An 11,216-nucleotide genomic window follows, 5' to 3' on the forward strand; every position below is an offset into this window, starting at 1 on the left:
CTATTTTTAATCTCCCGTATTAATCTTTCCTAAGTATCTATCCCGTTCATCCCTTTTCTCTCTCCTTATTGTCGCTTTCTTATCTGGTTTTAATAAGCATAGCCTCACCCACCACTCCAGTCTGTCAGTGCTACCGGTAGAGGTGTCTCTTTGAAATAAAAATCGGATTGTGCCTCTTCACTCCTAAAAATCATGTGACCCCCTTCTGCTTACCTCTCTTTCTTCCCTCTCATCATTCTCCCATTTGCACCTGTGTTCCACCCATAGCAACTGTCCTGACGTTTCCCAAATAAATATCCTTTCTGTCCATGCTGTTGAAGTTTTAGTTCCCTCTACCCAGAACATACCACACCCCTCATGCCAGTGTTCTTTATCTGACAACTTCCGTCTCCTCTTTCAAACCTCAGCTCAGAGATCATCTCTCCCCTGGGAATCTTTGATCTCCACACCCACCTTGCAGATCTCACCTTTATCTTTCTTTCCCTCTTGCCTTGTGCCAACTTCATAGAATTTGTCTCTGTGTGATTGTCAGCAAATCTAGGAGCTCTTGCACCGTTGTCGTCACTTGATGCTATGTGGTAATGACTCTGACGACAGCCAGCCTCAACCACGCTGCCTGCAATACGCCCTCAATGCGTGTTTATGGATTTAACCTGTATTGTCATCTACTCCTATCTGCATAAACGGATAAAATAATGCATATAAAGTGCGGAGGGCAATGCCTGGCATATCATATCAATGTTAACAGAATAGTTATTGTTTATATTATTATTGTTGTTTTTATAACATCAACATTAGTTAATGCCTTTGACCATAACTAATTTTACATCCCTACCAGTTTTTGCTTTTCTTTTTATTTTGGTTCACAATCGCATGTTAGTCATTTGCACCAAATCAACAGTTTCCTTCTAACGGCTATAAAGTGAGCAGAGTGCAAGTCAAAGGATCTGGAGTCCTGGGTTCAGGTCCCCCATAACCACCAGCTGTGCAAGCCTGAACTAGTCATTTAATCACTGTGTGCCTCGTTCTGGCCATCTGTGAAGCAAGGACAAAAATAGCTTCCTGACCCACTTCAACAGAACCTAGATAATTAACATAAAAGCATTTTTAAAGTCTAAAAAATGGATGAAAGTTAATTATTAGTGGTATCTGTAATAGTACAAGTAATAGTAATACAGTGTTTTCTCTGTTGAATATTGTCATTCATCTGTTTTGCCATTATCACTTTCAATTATTTTTACATTCCTTAATGAGCGGGCAACATGCACAAGTCATCCATACGTTCGTGAGCAAGTTCTCAATTTTATTATCCAAAACATCAGAATAATTCTGGCTTGAGTTCTAAACACAGTTATCACCTCACAGACGGTGTTGCTCTAAACTGATACTGTCTGTGAGTCTTTGAATCCATCTTTCTATCAAATTTTGTCCTTTATTAGGCATTCCACATGATAGTCATACTGAGTTTTGAATGCATTATTGAACGAATGAGTGATCCTAAAGGATAGAGGCAAAATCTTGAGTGCCCAGTGTTTTATCAATTTCCAATTTGACTTCAAACTTCCCACTTGTTGTTAATGATGATGATGATTGACATTTTTGCGCTTTTATGTGCCAGGCACTTCTCTAAGCCCTTCACATTCAATCCTCACAATAACTTGGTCAAAAGAATATATGAGCTTGACCCACTATAATGTAATAAGCACCATGAGGTACAGAATCTTTTATGTCTTGTCTGTCTTGTTCACTGCTTAACCCTTAGGGACCAGAGCAGTACCTGGCATATAGTAGGCACTCGAGAAGTAATAATTGAATGAAGTGATTTGCTGTTTAAACAATTTTTTGACCCTTAGGACTTCGGAGTTTTCTGAATATTTGTAATTTGATTTCTTATTATTAGTGGTAGTAACTTATTCTGTTATTGAAATTATTAACTCACTTTGTATAATACTCTATAGTTTGTAAATACTTTCACATATAATCCCTTTTAATCTAAAACAAACAATGACATGGTACTACTAGAAATGCTAAAATACAATGTCTCTACCTAATGAAAATTAAAATATTGCTATTTTTACAAAACTGCTATAGTTCAATTTCTTCAATGAACAGTAAGCTCTTCAATTAAATTAAGGATAATTAGGTTTTAAAATAAGGGATTATCCTATATCATATTTTTTTAATTGAAGGAAGGAAATACTAGGAAATATTTTCCCAGTTGCCTTGGAGACAGGAAATTCTCAATTGGAAATTTACTTTAAAACATGGAGAGGCAGCTGCAGAGCTGGTTCTTATAAATGTTTGTGGCTCTCAAAAAAGAATCACAAAATATTTTCAATGAATCAATAAAATTTCCTAGTATATAATTAAAATCAGAACTGATATGATCTAAAAGAAGCTTTACTTGTGAAGCACCATGAGGATTTGCAGTAAACCATGACTTGAGACAGTAATGGCCATGATTTGTTCAGCTCATTCTAAATACAGGGAACAGTTCACATAAAATTCAGGGAGTGCTCAGCACTGTGGTGCTAGAGTAGGATTACATTTTGTAGAACCTTTACTGTGTGTCTTTAAATTAAACTTTAAAATGTTATGATGTGTTGGGAATCCCCTGGCAGTCCAGTGGTTAGGACTCTGAGCTTTCACTGCCGAGGGCCCGCCAGGGTTCAATCCCTGGTCGGGGAACTAAGATCCCGCAAGCCGCGCAGCACAGGAAAAAAAAAAAAAAGGATGTGTTAAAGGCCAAACAAAATTTTATAACCAGAATACAATTATCATTTGTATTTAAACATTGACACCTGTAGTTGTCACTGGTTTCTAGTAGGTGAAGGGAAACATTTCTTTAAACTCTCAGACAAATACGGTCCATTTGTCATTCCGGTCCATTTGTCATTCCGGTGTCTTCAGCACTTGAAGTATTTCAATTTTTGTTCAACAATATAACCTTTGGAGTTTTGCCTAATAATGACTTCAGTTGTGCTGGTCTTCCAACAGATAAATTAAAGTGGAAATGCATATTTTCTAATTATTCATCCAGCCCTAGTTGAATATTGGCAAGGGTGGCCACACTGAATGTGAAATTAAGTCTGCACAACAGCTAGAGTCTATGCAACATCAAAGTTTCCCAAAGTCACTTTCTTAATTGTGTGAAGGATAGCCAGGGCTCTGATCAGTAGTATGTAGCTATATACAATCAGAGGGAAAACATTTAAACATCCCAGCATGGTATTTCCATTTAAATCTGATTACAGTGAAGTAAAACTGTAGCCATTAAAGGTCTAGAAGAACTACAAATATAAGCCATAAAAGAAGACAGATAATAAATGAGGTAGTAAAAACATTTCAGCAGGGCAAACAGTTAACAGCGCTCGTTCAAGCCTTCCTGAAGCAGGTTGTGCAATTCACTACAGACCCTGAACCATTCCCTGAGCTCCACTTACACCCGCAATTAACCTTTCACACCTAATGAAGCTGTTTTCTTGGGAAATTAAAATATACAGTGGTGCCTGCTCTTACACAGACCTGGGAGGAGAGCATTTCAAAATGAATGACTTATCTGAGGCTTTGTTCAAATGTAAAATGGAAGTGCTATGTTTGTATATAAAATGAGGCAATTTCATTTGATATGCAGTATTTTATTACCGTACTTATTAATTGTTCTGCATAATTGTAAAAAAACACACATCAGTAATTTTATGATTAGATTGTTACTGCTGGCGTCTACTAATACCATTTCACTTCCATTAGGAAAAGCTAGAGTTTTACCAAAGGTAACTAAATTCCTGATGTTTCTCCTTGGTGGTTTTGCAAATTTAGTGGTTTTAGAAAGATATATTTACGATTTAAATATTTAGCTTTACTCATTTCCATCGCTTCCTCTTTAGGGCATGCCTGCACATGTTTATTGAGAAACGAAGTTCTTAAATTTAGGAGGAAAATATTGTTTTTATCCAAGGTCCTGGGTAAAGGCCTGATTTGGGTGCATCTCCTACTTTTACTAAATACCTCTGGTAGCTCTTAGCATCCACACCAGTAACAACTAAACTGTGCCCATGTGCAGAAAGAAATCTGCATGGTCCCAAAGAAGTCTGCTTCCTTCCCAGCTTGTCCTGCCCTGGGTGAACCAGAGCAGCCACTGGTGATGTTCCCCATGATCGAGCACCAGTTCAAAACGCCAAGAGGCCATGGAAGTGGAATAGGAAACAGGAGATGGCGCTTTCTTTCTTATGAGGTTTATAATTCATATTTAAATCATCTAAATGTCATAGTGTCTGGTATTTAAGAACTAAAAGTGCAAAAAAGGTAAAGCTTATAATAAATATTTAAACCCCAGCATTTTTATTGAATCTACTGGCATATTTTGATGTAAATTTTGCTAGCCTGCAGCATCTGTGCATCATCTTGACATGGTAAATGAAATTCCTTTAGAACACCAGTCTAAAATAATGAATTGTTCCCCCAGTTAATTGTATTGCTTTGATAACAAGGAACTGTGCTAGGCCTAGAGAACACAATAAGTGGATTTCACCAGATGATTTGTGTGACTTTTTGAAATATGATCTTCTGGACTGACCCTATTTTCATGGAACTCTAATGGCACGGGGGTGTGCCACTGTGCAGCCTCCTACCAGGAGGAAGCACTTTCTCCTAGGGCACGGGGAGTGTGGGGTCTTCGGCAGAAAACCTCTCACCGGGAAAAAGTTCCTCGGGAAATCTCAACCAGGAGAGAGCGTTTGCGTCAAAGGGTGATATGGAGAACTTACTTCTAAGTTGCTTTTATTTTATTGATACATTTTTTTTTAATCCAGAGAAGATCTCAAGCTACCTTTATTTCTTCATTGTCATTGTGAAAATGAACCAAGACCAACCCAATTACGAGCAAAGCTTATTTATTCAGAACTTGCCATATAGCAAGGGAGTCATCCAGCATCGCTTGCTTGCACTGTGGCAGAGTGCGAATGTGTGGGAACATTTTATAATGGAAAAAAGAGAAAGCTTCAAGGAAGCTTATTGGAGGCTGTCGGCACCAGAAAGCTGGAAAGCTGGCAGCAGGCTAACTAGAAGCGGGGCATTCTATGTGGTTGGTGAGGGGTGCATATTTCCCTTTCTCTTGTTGGTCCTAAGTTGGAAGCAGGGACAAACATTAGGGAAGCTGTCAGTTATTAATGAAGTTCTGGCTGTTTGGGGCCCATTGTTATGGGGTAGTTGACTCCCTGGGTTGTTACTAGAGATGGCAGTCTGACTCCTACAAGCCTGACATAGCAGGCTGGCTTCTTGTGCTGGTTACTATAGATAAGAGACTGGTTTCCTGTGCAGGTTGCTACAGCCTGTGGGCCAGAGTTCTGTTTCTATATATGGTCAGGCCATTGTGTTTGTATCCTCGGTCTCTCACCAGCATATAACTGTTACATTTTGGGGGAGAAGGGGAGCAATATTGTCTTTCAGAGCTACTGACTTGAATTTTCTTTTTCTCAATTAAGAAAATTAGATTCCTTAGCTGAAAGGTAATGATAGAAATTAATTTCTCTCTCTCTTTTTTCATGAGTCTTCCACACACTAGACAATTTAAGAAGACAGGGTTCTTGTCTCTCCTGTTTACTCTTGTGTCCAGGGCCTCTTATAGGTTGAAGGAGGACCTAGCAATTTCTGGGCTGTTGTTGCTGTGTTTTAAGGTTCTCCATATATTAAAATATGAAGAAATTCAAGCATAGTAATAAAAACTTACACTTAACAATTTGACACAAGGCGTGCACACACACACACACACACACACACACACACAGAGTTATTATGATTATTGTGCTATTTGTAATTAAATTACAGGATTTAAAATGCAGAAGAACTCATGGTGTGCCACGAGCTATGTAGTCCAGTGAAGGACTCAAGCTTAAATTTGAATGAAATGAAAGCAGCATTTGGCCCATTAAGACGATAAGACCTGGGCAAGTGGCCCTCTGAGCGACCTCTGTGAGTACACATGGTGGACACTCAAATATCACTGCCTGGAGGAAAGCAGGGTTTCCCGCATACATATTGCCATTTATACAGAATCTGAAAATTCAGTTAATTGTTCAGTTTTCATAGGAAAGGACAGAAAGCTGTCAAATTAAAAATAAGCATGATTTGTAATTTTAGTTTTAAATTAAGGACTGAAATATGGTTTATGATTGATTATTTTCAACTGAATGTGTTTCTAAGCTTACACATCATTAGTAAACCCAGACTTCACATTCACATACCCTGAAATACAAAGATACAGTGACAGTTTAGGATTAGCATAGAATTTCCTGTTTTGGCCACTTAAACTGTTTACTTCTCTCTTGGCTCTGTATCTTCTGTATGGAAAACAATGTTTGCAGCTACATGTAAGTGGGAAAGTGTTGTTTCTCAGGGCTCCTTTGGACGAAGTCATGCCGCAGTTTAATGAATAACATGATTTCATATTTGGATGCTGTGATCACTGGAATTAGTGTAAGTGATCTCTGTTCACATTAAAGGAGACGTATATTATTTGTCATATTTGGCTGTCTCTGGATAAGATGGTACCAAAGATGAAATAACAAAAGGTTGTAAATTTTGCCAGAAGTGTGCCAAGAGATCTGTGGAAACTTAAGGTCTGTCTGTGCTGAACTTTCACTTAGCACAACCACGGTCTCTGATTTTTTGTAAATAATGTGCTTCGGCTCCCTCCCTTACAGAAATAACAAACTAATTATTTCTCATAGCATAATAAGTGGTTAAAACATCTATTTTGGACACTTCAGAAGTTCATATGTGCTCTTCAAAGGTCAAGAAAGTAAATTTTACTTAAATTTGAACCTTTGAACTTATGTTATCCCTAAGAAACTCAGGATAATTATTAATATCCTGAAAGAGTAGGTTACTTAACATCAACCCTTAAAAACTAAATATGTAAGATTGTCAGCCTAGCCAGTGATGACTGTAACTTTTTAATCTCTTCCCTCTCTAACACCATTAATTTCTCCTTCTCCATAAATACCTTCTCTTCTGTTTTCAAATGTACTTGAAACTCCTTTTATCTTTAAAAAAATGTATATGTACTCAGATAATCATATGCATTCACGTACATCTCATCTGACCCTGCTGCTTCCTCTACGTACCAGCTTACTTACCTCTTTCCATCAACAAACATCTTGCACATGAGACTTATGTCTGTTGGCCACACTCCCTCTCACTCCATTCCCTGCTTAACTGTCAGGCTTCCATCCTCAGTTAAGTATGGAAATGACTCAAGATCACCAGAATCTTCCTTGAGGAAATCCAAAGGCCTCTTTAGCAAGCCTCACATGCTGACCCCTTAGGTACTTTTTTGCAGACGCCTTGACTTCTCTCCTCCCTTGACTTCCACAGCACTGCGCTAGGCTAGTCGAACTTCCTCTTACAGTGTCCATTTCCCCGCACTGGCATTTCCTTCTGTTCATGAATCTCTGGAGGTCTGTTCTTGCCAGGTCATATTTGAGACTTACCTAGAATAAATTGACCCACAGGAATGAAATAATTCAATGACACCTTGTATAGGATGAGATCCAAAAGTGAGGCCTTCCTCTAAGAGCAGCACATGGAGAAGATGTCTATGAGAGCTCAGGGACTGGTTCAGCTCAATTCACAGTCAAGTCTCCAAGACTTTAGGGAAGGGAAACTGGTGACCTCTTCTCAAAGCAAGCAGTCTGGTCTCGTGGTTTAGTATGGGGATTCGGCACATTTTATTTTACTCAAAAACCAAAACTAGATAAAATGATTCCTGTGTAGCTGTGATAAACCAGGGTATCTGGTTGAGCCATTGCTTGTATCAACTTAGGAAAGGCTTTACTATTCCTGAACATCTTACCAAATGTTCCTGTCAATCAATGGACAAAACAATATAACGAAACAATATTCTTTCAATTACTTATGATAACTAGAGATCCACTTTTGTGTAGATATTCTACTGATAATACTAATGGTCTTTTTCTTATATTTAAGACATCAGCTAAATTTCTACAAGTCATCTTTCTTCTATGTGCATCCACAACTCTATCCCTGGGGTACTTTCTTACTTCTTAAAAGCAATTTAAGAGAATGAAAAGACAGACTACAGACTGGGAGAAAATATTTTCCAAACATATACAGTGTCTCCTACATATAAACCTTCAAGTTGCGAACTGTCAAAGATTTGAACGTGCGTTCACATGTCCAATCACGTAATTAGTTTACATGTCTGGCGTACGTTGTCATGTGCTTGCATCCTCTACAAGTGGTTGTGCTTTTGTGTACTTTACTGTACAGTACTGTATAGAGTACAGTAGTACCTTATCTTTATTTCAAGCCCAGGATGTCAGGAAGCAAACATAAAAGCAGCAGCGTTGTGGCTGTACTACTATACTTTTCAAGGTACTGTACTGTAAGATTGAAAATGTTTTCTTTATTTTTTGTGTTTGTTTTTGGTGTATTATTTGTGTGAAAAGTATTTTAAATCTATTACAGTACAGTACTTATATAGCCGATTGTGTTAGTTGGGTACCTAGGCTAACTTTGCTGGACTTACAAACACTCTCTCAGAATGAAACTCATTCGTATGTAGGGAGCTTACAGTATCTGAAATGAAAAAGGACTGGTATCCAAAATGTAAAAGAAATCTCTTAAAAGACAACAATAAGAAAACAAACAAGAAAATTAAAAATGGGCAAAAGATCTGAACGGATACCTCACCTAAGAAGATTTACATATGACAAATAAGCATGTGAAAAGATGCTCAACATCATATGTTATTAGGGAATTACAAATTAAAACAACCATGAGGGCTTCCCTGGTGGCACAGTGGTTGGGAGTCCACCTGCCGATGCAGGAGACACGGGTTTGTGCCCTGGTCTGGGAAGATCCCACATGCCGCGGAGTGGCTGGACCCATGAGCCATGGCCGCTGAGCCTGCGTGTCCGGAGCCTGTGCTCCGCAATGGGAGAGGCCACAGCTGTGAGAGGCCCGCGTGCCGCAAAAAAAAAAAAAAAAAAAAAAAAAACCATGAGATACAGCTACATGGCTAAAATCCAGAACCTGACAACACCAAATGCTGACAAAGATGTGGTGCAACAGGAACTCTCATTCATTGCTGGTGGGAATACAAAATAGCACAGCCACTTTGGAAGACAGTTTGACACTTTCTTACAAAGCTAAGACATCAAGTTACATGTGATCCAACAATTGTGCTCCTAGCTTTTTGGGAATTGAAAACTTATGTCCACACAAAAACTTGCACATGGGTGTTTATGGCAGCTTTATTCATAATTGCCAGAAATTGGAAGCAATCAAGATGTCCTTCAATAGGGGAATGGATAGACAAACTGTAGTACATTGATACAATGGAATATTATTTAGCAATAAAAAGGAATGAGCCACTGAGCCAAAAAAAAGATATGGTGGAACTTAAAGGCATATTGCTAAGTGAAATAAGACAATCTGAAAAGGCTACATACTGTATGATTCCAACCATATTACATTCTGGAAAAGGCAAAACTATAGAGATATTAAAAAATGATCAGTGATAACCAGAGGCTCAGGAGAAGGGGAGGGATAAATTGGTAAAGCACAGGGGATTTTTAGGGCAGTGAAACTATTCTGTATGATACTTTCATGGCGAGTATATGACAATATGCTTTTGTTGAAACCTATAGAACTTTGTGTACAGCACAAAGTGTGAACCCCAATGTAAACTATGGACTTACTTAATAATCATGTATCAATATTGGTTCAATTTTTCTGTAAACCTAAAGCTGCTCTAATTTTTTAAAAAAACCTTAATATACTGACTTTTGTTACACACACACACACACACACACATGCACACACACACACAATACTGAAAATTCTTTATACTTTTAGAACAAACGTGTGTTCGGACATAGAAAGGTGTGGAGTCATATCCACAACTGATTGTGATGTTTTGTCACACACTGATTTGATTGTCCAATGTCACTCAGTTAATTTTGTTAGATCCTTGCTCTTCTTCATGTGTACAGTTCGTATGTCCAAGGTAAGAAATTTTTTTTAAAAACATATGTGTATAACTGAATCACTTTGCTGTACAGCAGTAATTAACATTGTAAATCAACTATACTTCAATTAAAAAAATATTTTAAGTAAAGGGTAAACTACTTCCAATAAGCAGCTAAATGTTTGATTGCTGAATGTAAAACAATGCTAGGCCACCACTGTTGCCATCCCAGAAATATGTAACCAAACATTTAAGTGGGTTTTTTTCCTGTTTTTCCAGGCCTTGCAATTGCCAGTGCCCTAATAGATATTTCACAACAGAAGCCTTCAGATAGTAAAGACAAGACTTCAGGAGTCCGAAATCGAAAACACCACCTCTCAACACGTCAAGGAACGTGTGTCTGAGAAACAGAAACTGCTCCTGGAGGTTCTGTAATGTTTGACTTTGTAAATGGCTTCCATTAAGGCTGGTCTGTGGCCTCGATTTTTATGGAGGCAAATCTCTGTATGGTCCCAAGGCCCAGATACAGTTCCCTGCAAATGGTCAATGACCCGAGTGGCCAAAGAATGTTCATGAGTTTTATCAAAGTAACAGTATTGATGGTCACAGGTGATAAAGTTAGTTTTTAAGGCTATCTTAGGCTTATCACAGATAACATTACTCTGGAAAAACATGTTTATTGTTTCTTAATGCAGATGAAAAATATGTAATTCGTATAAACCAAACTGTTTATATCCCAAGACTTTAAAGAAAGACATTTTATAATGCCTGAATGATGAGAATTGTACAGTTTTTGCCTTATAAGCAAACTTAAGTCACTTGTATACAAACAGGAAATGAACCAATTGCAACGGCTTTAAACGCTGTTTTATCTCATGTAAATGTAAAAGCAGGATTTTGATTTAGTAGGATGTAAGCAGTGTATTTAAATATTTCACAGGACCATATCATGTCCAAACTCAGTTTTCAAATGTGACTATTTTCCACCCAACTGGAATGCAGACCAAAACGAGTCCATTTGGATGGATGGTGTATGCAACTTCACAGGAGATTGATTAGAATTCTGAGTGAAGAGGACATTGCTGTCGTCCATGCCAACTGCCTAACTCATTATCAGGGCTGATAGAGCATGGAAAAGCCTGTCCAGCAATCAATTTTTGCCCTCCTTCCCAAACCAGCCTCCAGTATCACAAAGCTAAAGAGAGCTGAAATAGTTATTTTACAG

General features: G+C 38.1%; 1 protein-coding gene across 1 annotated transcript in view; it reads left to right on the forward strand.

Annotated features, from left to right (window-relative positions):
- The window catches only part of ATRNL1 (attractin like 1), a 679,297-nt gene extending 668,902 nt beyond the window's left edge, over positions 1–10,395 (forward strand). Inside the window, exon 29 of the mRNA XM_060125653.1 lies at positions 10,271–10,395. Within this exon, the coding sequence (XP_059981636.1) occupies positions 10,271–10,395 (125 nt within the window). The remainder of the gene's footprint in view (positions 1–10,270) is intronic.
- The last annotated feature ends 821 nt before the right edge of the window (positions 10,396–11,216 follow it).

Source organism: Lagenorhynchus albirostris, chromosome 16 (genome assembly GCF_949774975.1).
Source record: "Lagenorhynchus albirostris chromosome 16, mLagAlb1.1, whole genome shotgun sequence".
In the NCBI taxonomy this organism is placed as follows: domain Eukaryota; kingdom Metazoa; phylum Chordata; class Mammalia; order Artiodactyla; family Delphinidae; genus Lagenorhynchus; species Lagenorhynchus albirostris.